Source organism: Salmo trutta, chromosome 12, assembly GCF_901001165.1.
Source record: "Salmo trutta chromosome 12, fSalTru1.1, whole genome shotgun sequence".
NCBI lineage: Eukaryota > Metazoa > Chordata > Actinopteri > Salmoniformes > Salmonidae > Salmo > Salmo trutta.
This window is the reverse complement of record NC_042968.1, coordinates 79,668,296-79,678,580: the sequence shown is the minus strand read 5'-3', so window position 1 is coordinate 79,678,580 and position 10,285 is coordinate 79,668,296. Positions and strand designations below refer to the sequence as shown.

Sequence of the window (10,285 nt, the reverse complement as noted above, 5' to 3'; positions counted from 1 at the left end):
CTGCTGGACAGATAGCCACAGAACTGTGAGCTTAGAGTACCCTGAGAAGCACTCCCAAAGACTATATGACCATATGAGGGGGCACCGGCTGTCCACACCCAGATGGCAGGGGTCAGGCACAGGGGTTCTGGGAGGGTTAAAGATAATATTATGAATGAAGTTTCCTATTTGCTCATAGATGAGTTGATTTGAACGTCTGCCAAAAGCACTGGAGCCGTCTCAGCCTACTAGCTGGTGTTTCCATGGTGACTATGAGTAGGAAGCTGTGGAGCCAACACCTTCAAATAGGGGATACAGCCTCTGCTGAACAGGTGGATAGAAAAACAGGTATCATATATAACACTAACTCTCCCTCACTGACATGTGCAGAGTGGGATGTTTTCCAGGGATGATTAATCCAATGTACTGTATTTCTATCAGACCTGTTCCGTTTTTTTGCAGCACACTTTGTATATGCTCCATGACTTCGCATTTGTCTTGTTGTTGCATTCTCAGTAGTTGTCATGACATTGTGTTGTTGTTACATTCTCAGTAGTTGTCATGACATTGTGTTGTTGTTACATTCTCAGTAGTTGTGATGACATTGTGTTGTTGTTACATTCTCAGTAGTTGTGATGACATTGTGTTATTGTTGCATTCTCAGTAGTTGTCATGACATTGTGTTGTTGTTACATTCTCAGTAGTTGTCATGACATTGTGTTGTTGTTACATTCTCAGTAGTTGTCATGACATTGTGTTGTTGTTACATTCTCAGTAGTTGTCATGACATTGTGTTGTTGTTACATTCTCAGTAGTTGTCATGACATTGTGTTGTTGCTGCATTCTCAGTAGTTATCATGACATTGTGTTGTTGCTGCATTCTCAGTAGTTGTCATGACATTGTGTTGTTGTTACATTCTCAGTAGTTGTCATGACATTGTGTTGTTGTTACATTCTCAGTAGTTGTGATGACATTGTGTTATTGTTGCATTCTCAGTAGTTGTCATGACATTGTGTTGTTGTTACATTCTCAGTAGTTGTCATGACATTGTGTTGTTGTTACATTCTCAGTAGTTGTCATGACATTGTGTTGTTGTTACATTCTCAGTAGTTGTCATGACATTGTGTTGTTATTACATTCTCAGTAGTTGTCATGACAGTGTGTTGTTGTTGCATTCTCAGTAGTTGTCATGGTGATAGTTGAAGGTGACATCACCAAGCCTTGTAGGTCTTTATGTAATCCGAGCCAAAGTCCTTCACTTCATGGCTGTGACGTCATGTATGTGATTATTAAAAACGTTAAGGTGATTCATTTTGTCCAGTGGGATATTTGCATTATGGAATGCCTCTGAAAACAATACATCACAGAGCCCTGGTGTTCAAAAGCTCTCTTTTTATTTTTGCTCCCTATGTGTGGCTTTGATGTGTAATTGAGTTAATATCTAATTAGCCATAGGTTTTCTTTGGTTCTTCTCTCATCACCCCTAACTGGTGACTAGAGACACCTATAGGTCATATACCGAACTGCATAAAGGAATGGTACATTCAACTTACACATAGAGACAAGCGCAGATACTCAAACATGCACATCAACACTCAGTAAGAAGCGGCCGACCAAATGCCCCGTCTCTCTTTCCGTGACTGATCGCTCAGTCTGATGTGAATCCATTCCAAATAGTAGCTGTGGTTTTTGTGGCCGGCACAGGCAGACACCAGGAACGAGCTCTGGAGTGATTCCACTTGACTGGACTAGGAGAGACTGGAGGCCGGAGCCTGTCAACATTCAATAAATTGGTCATTAGCTACAATAACAGTCCATCTCTCCTGTCTCACTGTGAACTAACACTAACTAGACCCGCAAACATTGTGCAAATTACTCTGACAGACTGCTTCATGAGAAATACCTGATCAAAGCTCTATCCAAGCCTTGACTAGCAATCGTTCAGACCTAATGCTGACTTTTCATATTACACACTTCTGTGAGTGTATAATGTCTTGGCTTTTCTTACGGTTAGCATTTAGATTGAGTCTTTCATTCTGAGTAAATCAAACCCTATGTACAGTGCATTGGGAAAAATTTGCGACCCCTTCCCTTTTTCCACATTTTGTTACATTACAGACATATTTAAATGGATCAAATAAAAAATTGTATCATGAATCTACACACAATACCGCATAATGACAAAGTGAAAACAGGTTTTAATCAGAAATCAGAAATACCTTATTTACATAAGCATTCAGACCCTTTGCTATGAGACTCGAAATTGAGCTCAGGTGCATCCTGTTTCCATTGATCATCCTTGAGATGTTTCTACAACTTGATTGGAGTCCACCTGTGGTAAATTCAATTGATTGGACATGATTTGGAAAGGCACACACCTGTCTATATAAGGTCCCACAGTTTACTGAGCATGTCAGAGCAAAAACCAAGCCATGAGGTCGAGGGAATTGTCCGTAGACCTCTGAGATAGGATTGTGTTGAGGCACAGATCTGAGGAAAGGTACCAAAAAATGTATGCAGCATTGAAGGTCCCCAATAACACCGTGGCCTCCATCATTCTTAAATGGAAGAAGTTTGGAACCACCAAGACTCTTCCTAGAGCTAGCCGCCAGGCCAAACTGAGCAATCAGCGGAGAAGAAACTTGGTCAGGGAGGTGACCAAAAGCCTGGTGGTCACTCTGACAGAGCTCTAGAGTTTTGCTGTGGAGATGGGTGAACCTTCCAGAAGAACCATCTCTGCAGCACTCCGCCAATCAAACCTTTATGGTACAGTGGCCAGAGGGAAGCCACTCCTCAGTAAAAGGCACATGACAGCTGGGTTGGAGTTTTCCAAAAGGCCAGTTTGGTGCCAGCGTGCCTGGCATCATCCCTACGGTGAAGCATGGTGGTGGCAGCATCCTGCTGTGGGGATGTTTTTCAGCGGCAGGTACTAGTAGACTAGTCAGGATCGAGGCAAAGATGAACGGAGCAAAGTACAGAGAAATCCTTGATGAAAACCTTCTACAGAACGCTCAGGACCTTTGACTGGGGCGAAGGTTCACCTTCCAACAGGACAACGACCCTAAGAACACAGGCAAGACAACACAGGAGTGGCTTCGGGACAAGTCTCTGAATGTCCTTGAGTGACCCAGCCAGAGCCCCAATTTAACATCTTTGGAGAGACCTGGAAAGAGCTGCGCAGCAACGCTCCCCATCCAACCTGACAGAGCTTGGGAGGATCTGCAGAGAAGAATGGGATAAACTTCCCAAATACAGGTGTGCCAAGCTTGTAGCGTCATACCCAAGAAGACTCAAAGCTGTAATTGCTGCCAAAGGTGCTTCAACAAAGTTGAGTAAACGGTCTTGAATACTTATGCAACTGTGATTTTCATATTTTTTTTTCTAAAAACCTGTTTTGCTTTGTCATTATGGAAAATTGTGTGTAGATTGATGAGGTAAAAAAACTATTGAATCCATTTTAGAATAAGGCTGTGGGGTCTGAATACTTTCCGAATGCACTGTATTGCAATACTGTGTACGTGATGAAGCAGTGTCTGGTCTACGTTCTTGGAAAGGAGGAAGTTTCTATGACAGCTTGTGTATTCCCCCCTATTGAGCAATTCCTCATTCAGCAAGATGTCAGGCTACTCACATCAATCTTCAGTATTACCTAGTAACCTTTCTTTCAAAAGAAAATACCCTTGCTGAACACACATGGAGACTTGTGATCATATTTATTTCAAGGATTTTGACACAGAAAGTGTCTAGGTTAGTGCACTGCTATGATCCTAGCAACCGCTCAGAAATGCAGGACATGAAATACGGGCTGGTTTTCACGACAGCTGGTCCCTGCCCATATTACCACACCATGTAACTGTAAACAGATGTGGAGAAAGAAGAGGGAGGGATGAATAGCTTGTGTATTGATGGAGAAAGGGGAGGGAGGGACCAACAGAGATGGAAAAAGGAGAGGGAGGGACCAATAGAGATGGAAAAAGGAGAGGGAGGGACCAATAGAGATGGAAAAAGGAGAGGGAGGGACCAATAGAGATGGAGAAAGGAGAGGGAGGGACCAACAGAGATGGAAAAAGGAGAGGGAGGGACCAATAGAGATGGAAAAAGGAGAGGGAGGGACCAATAGAGATGGAGAAAGGAGAGGGAGGGACCAATAGCGATGGAAAAAGGAGAGGGAGGGACCAATAGAGATGGAAAAAGGAGAGGGAGGGACCAATAGAGATGGAGAAAGGAGAGGGAGGGACCAACAGAGATGGAAAAAGGAGAGGGAGGGACCAATAGAGATGGAAAAAGGAGAGGGAGGGACCAATAGAGATGGAGAAAGGAGAGGGAGGGACCAATAGAGATGGAGAAAGGAGAGGGAGGGACCAACAGAGATGGAAAAAGGAGAGGGAGGGACCAATAGAGATGGAAAAAGGAGAGGGAGGGACCAATAGAGATGGAGAAAGGAGAGGGAGGGACCAATAGAGATGGAAAAAGGAGAGGGAGGGACCAATAGAGATGGAAAAAAGGAGAGGGAGGGACCAATAGAGATGGAAAAAGGAGAGGGAGGGACCAATAGAGATGGAGAAAGGAGAGGGAGGGACCAACAGAGATGGAAAAAGGAGAGGGAGGGACCAATAGAGATGGAAAAAGGAGAGGGAGGGACCAATAGAGATGGAGAAAGGAGAGGGAGGGACCAATAGAGATGGAGAAAGGAGAGGGAGGGACCAATAGAGATGGAGAAAGGAGAGGGAGGGACCAATAGAGATGGAGAAAGGAGAGGGAGGGACCAATAGAGATGGAGAAAGGAGAGGGAGGGACCAATAGAGATGGAGAAAGGAAGGAAGGAGTGCAGATAGGAAGGGGTTGTGGAGCAGATGGACAGAGAGGAAGGAAGGATGAGAGCGGACAGAGAAAAGGGATCAGGGCAAAGAGCATGGGGTTATGAAACTAAGGCAGGGAGGGGTGGAAGCTGGGCTGGCACAGTCTTGACATCACTGCTAACATGCCAAAATAAGCCTCTACAAAAAGCCCCACCTCACAACCCTGCAGTAAGTGCACTCGTGTAGAATACTGGTGTGTTGAGCTCAGAGTGTAATGGCACAATATTAAGGCTTATTGAGGTTGACTTTTGGAATCCACATTTCTGTAATTTAACAGATTCTATTGCACAGTGCTAAGCAATTACTGACTACAACAGACATTGCAGGCACCAAAGAACGGAGGAAGTAGGCAAGAGAGAACTGGGATCAATGTAACCATTGTAAAGCCCCTAATGCTTCATAGTCTCACAGCAAGAGAATTCCATTTACACCAGCTACATATTTTCACATCCCACCTGCCCTGACTAATTCTTACAAACCATTTTAGCGCCTGCGCAATCTCAGCCCTATATGGGCATTAGTTCACTTTTGTTTTTGTTTGTTTTGTATAGAGTAATTCCAAAAATATGAAGAAGAAATCAATACGCTCAACCTGATTTGCTATTCTATCTTATCCTTCTCTTGTCCAGCTTGTGCAACTGTTTCAATGTGTTGCTTTCTCTTGACTGTAAAGCTCAGCCTCTCTTCACTGTAAATAAGTAACTACTATTTTCTGTTGAGCTTTGATTCAGAGCAGCAGGTGGGCACGTCCAGTCCAGTCAAATTCTTCTCTGACTTCATTCAACCACTGAACACTCGCCTCCTCCATGTTTGATGACAGTATGTCCATGTAGAACATTCTTAACCAGACAGTGTTTGGGACAGTCATACAGCCAGTAAAGGGGAGAAGGAGAGGTGAGCCATTGAGCGGAAGGGTTGGGAGGTACTGGTGCGTGTCTGACGGTGACAGATGTGTGTGAATCAGCCTGGGCAGCAGACAGAATCAACCCCATCCATTCACTGCCCTCCAGCCCTAACAGGCAGAAATAGTTTCATTAATGAACAGGGTTTCTCTGGAAAAAAACACACGTCAATGGAATGCAATAGGAGTTCATGTGATTTGCAGCTGACTGCACTGGGAGTTACCTCACATACAGGGGCAGCAAGCAAGAGGCACACACGCACACATTGCCAAACCCCCATGGAACAGAGAGAGAGAGAGAGGTGGAGCAGGAAGAGAGGGATAGCAATAGAGTGAAGGGGTAGAGAAGGGGTAAGGGGGAGGGAGAAAAGAAGGAGGGGATTGTTGGGGAGTTAGGAAAAATGTATAAAAAGAGGGGGAGAGAGTAAAAGAACAGAAAGTCAGAGATTTCAAAAGCGATAAATGACTATCGACTATCAGGTGAACAAATATTTTTTTAACATTTTCATCAATCTAAAATGTTATATTCCTTATTCTATATGATTTACTAAAGAGAACATTTGTTTACAACTTTTTGAAGTCTATTGACACACATCTAACTCGTTAATTACTGACATAGAGTTTTGTTGATTTGGGTCGTCTCTCTCTCTCTCTCAATGTTAGTGTAATTCTACTAAACCTTACCTCCGTTTTTTAGTGTGTTCTGTTAGTATTAGTATGTTTATTCATCCATACTTGTTTATCTAGGGTATCTGTCAGGTAGATATAGTGTTTTGTATAGAATCATGGGGAGATTGCACTGGCAGCTCTGCTGTAAGTTGAACCAGCTGACAGGGAGGTGCGGTGTTTGTAAAGCCTGGCTCTGACCTATTGTGCAATAAAGTCTGTTAGTTAGTTAGATTATTATATAAAATAATAATCTTTGGGTTTCAGATTACTATGTTGCTGTTCTTTTAAATCCCACATGAGGGTGGTGCCTGTAACCACTTCCACTGGTGTGATTTCTAAAAAGGTTTGAATGAAATAAACTTGACGATTAAGCTGTACAATATCCCATGAAGGTGAAATCAAGCCTTCTTCACAAATTTAAGAATAACAACACATTTGGAATCTTTTGTAAAAGTCTAACAGACTTAGTGCTCGGTATGTCTCCGACCGAATACATTTAGGGTGGGTTGTTTCATAAGCAGATCATGTCAAACCCTCTGTAATGGAATGCTATTTTCTATCATCTTCAGATGCCATGTCCACCCACAGGGGTCCTCCCCCTTCCCTCATAATCCTCACACTGGCCCTTCTCAATGACTACTCCTCCTTCGCTGCACCCTCTGACGTCTCAGGGACCAACCACACAGCCACCCTTCCTCTAAGGCCACACAGACGCATGTACCAAATGTTGGAGCACTACTCAAATGATGACTACGACCTGAATTGGGACACCACTCCACCCCCGCTTACTCCCTCACGGGGCACCGATCCTCAGTCCTGTGACTACAACCCCTGCCGGGAGCTACAGACCCCCTGTGCCCAGCTGGCAGCCTCCAGCGGCTGCCTGTGTCCAGGGGTGAGTGGGCCCCACGTGGCCCCAGAGCCTCCAGACCTTAAGAGACTGTCTATGGAAGGGCCAGCGGTGGTTGTTCAGTGGTGTGCACCATCGTCTGCTGTGACCCGTTATGAGGTGGTGGTGGGTACCCTGGAGCCCCTGGTGTTTGGGAAGGACCAGAGGAGTGGTGTTGTGGGGAAGGTGGGGCAGGGGGTGGAGGTGTGTGTGGTGGCGGTGAATGACGCAGGAGTCAGCGAGCGTCAGAGGCGGTCCTGTACGATGTACGAGCCCCCTGGGGACAGCAGTCTGGCCCTCAAAGCTGGGCTGATCGGAGGGGCCCTGGGGCTCCTGCTGCTCCTCTCACTGGCTGTCCTGCTCTGGAGGCACAGGGCTCGGAGAAAAGCAGATGCCAGGATCACCCAGGCCACGGAGGAAACACTATGAAAGGACTGAGGGAAGGCTATGGAAGAGGCTAACTCAAGAGTGGCTGTCCAGAACTGAGGCATATTTTACCATAAGAGACTGATTACGTTGTCTGTCTGTCTGTCTGTCTGTGTGTCTGTGTGTGTGTGTGTATATACACACGTACTGAACAGGATGCTGAATAGGCCTGTGCTCACCGAAAGGCAGGAGGCACTCAGTCAGTCAGGTGACATGAAACAGCTTCCTGTCTTCTATACACATCTCAATTCAAACAATGACTCATCTCCTTTTGCTGACTTCAACTGCATGCACAGTCCAGATCAGATGCTAAAGCAAATACATTCAAAATGAAACAAGATGCAGGTAACATAACATCAAATCATTTAAAAATATATTAAACAATGATTTAACATTTGTTATTCCTTATATAAACAAAACAGTTTGTCTTTTCTTGCTCATCATTGAAATACTATACATAGTCGAGAGGAGAAACAATTTAAACTGTTTCAGAAAAGGAGGTGAATTCTCGTCTTATGTTCTGTAAAGGCAACCATACAGCAGTTATCATTTACAAACAGCTGTTTAACTAGCGGTCTATGAAATCCTTCTTGAACGGGTTTGTGAGACAATGTCATAGACTCATGGATCTTTACTTGTCTGAAAATGTTGGTCGCCCAATCCTGTAGTATTGGCATCAGAACAAAAGTAGCACCAATGTTCTATTTCCCCACAGATGAGATTCATGTGAAAGCTTTTGCTGGATGGGAAATGGGGAGGGGTATGTAACCTCTTCCCCAGGCTATAATGAAATGCATTTGGCCCGGCCGAGTCTAAGGGGGATGTGGCACAGGATGTTATACTCCTTTAGGAATAGTCTAAGTGGAAATATATAGGAAAAGTCTAAGTGGGATCCTTGGGAGGTCCAACTCTGACATCACCCCAATGAAGTAGAAAGGTAAAAGTTAGGGTAAGGGTTAGGTAAGTAAGGGTTATTGTTAAAGTTAGGGTAAGGGTTAGGTAAGTAAGGGTTATTGTTAAAGTTAGGGTAAGGGTTAGGTAAGTAAGGGTTATTGTTAAAGTTAGGGTTACGGTTAGGGTTTAGGGTAGGGATGTCCCAAGGTTCCCGCTAAGCATCTACTGTACAATATACTCTGAGTGTACAACATATTAGGAACACTTGCACTTTCCATGACATAGACTGACTGACCAGGTGAAAGCTATGATCCCCTGGTAGTAGGTGCAAGGCGCACCAGTTTGAGTGTGTCAAGAACTGCAACACTGCTGGGTTTTTCACTCTCAACCGTTTCCCATGTGTATCGAGAATGGTCCACCACCAAAGGATATTCAGACAACTTGACAACTGTGGGAAGCATTGGAGTCAACATAGGCCAGCATCAACATGGGTCAGCATCCCTGTGGATTGCTTTCGGCACCTTGTAGAGGACGTGCCCCGACTAATTGTTCTGAGGGCAAAAGGAGGTGCAACTCAATATTAGGAAGGTGTTCCTAATGTTTTTTACACTCAGTGTATATCAGGGCCATATAGGCTAGCCTGGGTACCAGTCTGTTTAGCTAACATTCCACTCCTTTTACTCTGTGTCATTTCGCACATTAAAGACTTGGGGCCAAGGGCTGAGGGTTAATATGTCTACCAGATGTACCACTAAGGGACAGCAGACTCCATAGATCCAGATTTCTGATACTGGTAGGCCTAGACTACCTCAAATATTGGTACAAAAGTATAGTCTACAAACAGAGTTGGCACTGAACATACAAGATGACATTTATGGAACTAAATATCAATACTACACTCCTTGTGTTGGTTTGGTCGTTATGTCTACTTTAATTCCTTTGTGTTGGTTTGGTCGTTAGGCATACTTTAATTCCTTTGTGTTGGTTTGGTCGTTAGGCCTACTTTAATTCCTTTGTGTTGGTTTGGTCGTTAGGCCTACTTTAATTCCTTTGTGTTGGTTTGGTCGTTATGTCTACTTTAATTCCTTTGTGTTGGTTTGGTCGTTAGGCCTACTTTAATTCCTTTGTGTTGGTTTGGTCGTTATGTCTACTTTAATTCCTTTGTGTTGGTTTGGTCGTTAGGCCTACTTTAATTCCTTTGTGTTGGTTTGGTCGTTATGTCTACTTTAATTCCTTTGTGTTGGTTTGGTCGTTATGTCTACTTTAATTCCTTTGTGTTGGTTTGGTCGTTAGGCCTACTTTAATTCCTTTGTGTTGGTTTGGTCGTTATGTCTACTTTAATTCCTTTGTGTTGGTTTGGTCATTAGGCCTACTTTAATTCCTTTGTGTTGGTTTGGTCGTTAGGCCTACTTTAATTCCTTTGTGTTGGTTTGGTCGTTAGGCCTACTTTAATTCCTTTGTGTTGGTTTGGTCGTTAGGCCTACTTTAATTCCTTTGTAATTTACTTTACTGAACCCAAGAGCAGGCAGCCTATTGAAAATACAGTTAGTAAGTGCCTATTGCCTATCTAGGTTTATTTAAAGCCTACAAGGCTGGGGTTTTTGGTCATACCAAAGAGTATTGACTATTATTGGTTTAACAACTCTGTAGTCATCATACCATAGCCA

At 43.9% G+C, this 10,285-nt stretch overlaps 1 protein-coding gene across 2 annotated transcripts; it reads left to right on the top strand.

Moving 5' to 3' along the window:
* The first annotated feature begins 6,131 nt into the window (after positions 1 to 6,131).
* Positions 6,132 to 8,152, top strand: LOC115204323 (leucine-rich repeat neuronal protein 4-like). 2 transcript variants are annotated; one of them, XM_029769798.1, is made up of 3 exons: positions 6,132 to 6,220; positions 6,674 to 6,752; positions 6,979 to 8,152. In XM_029769798.1, the coding sequence occupies exon 3, from the start codon at positions 6,984 to 6,986 to the stop codon at positions 7,725 to 7,727; it is 744 nt and encodes a 247-aa protein (XP_029625658.1). In that variant the 5' UTR covers positions 6,132 to 6,220; positions 6,674 to 6,752; positions 6,979 to 6,983; the 3' UTR covers positions 7,728 to 8,152. The 2 variants fall into 2 exon arrangements, with proteins under 2 accessions (XP_029625658.1, XP_029625657.1); XM_029769797.1 differs by lacking the exon at positions 6,674 to 6,752.
* Positions 8,153 to 10,285: the final 2,133 nt, after the last annotated feature.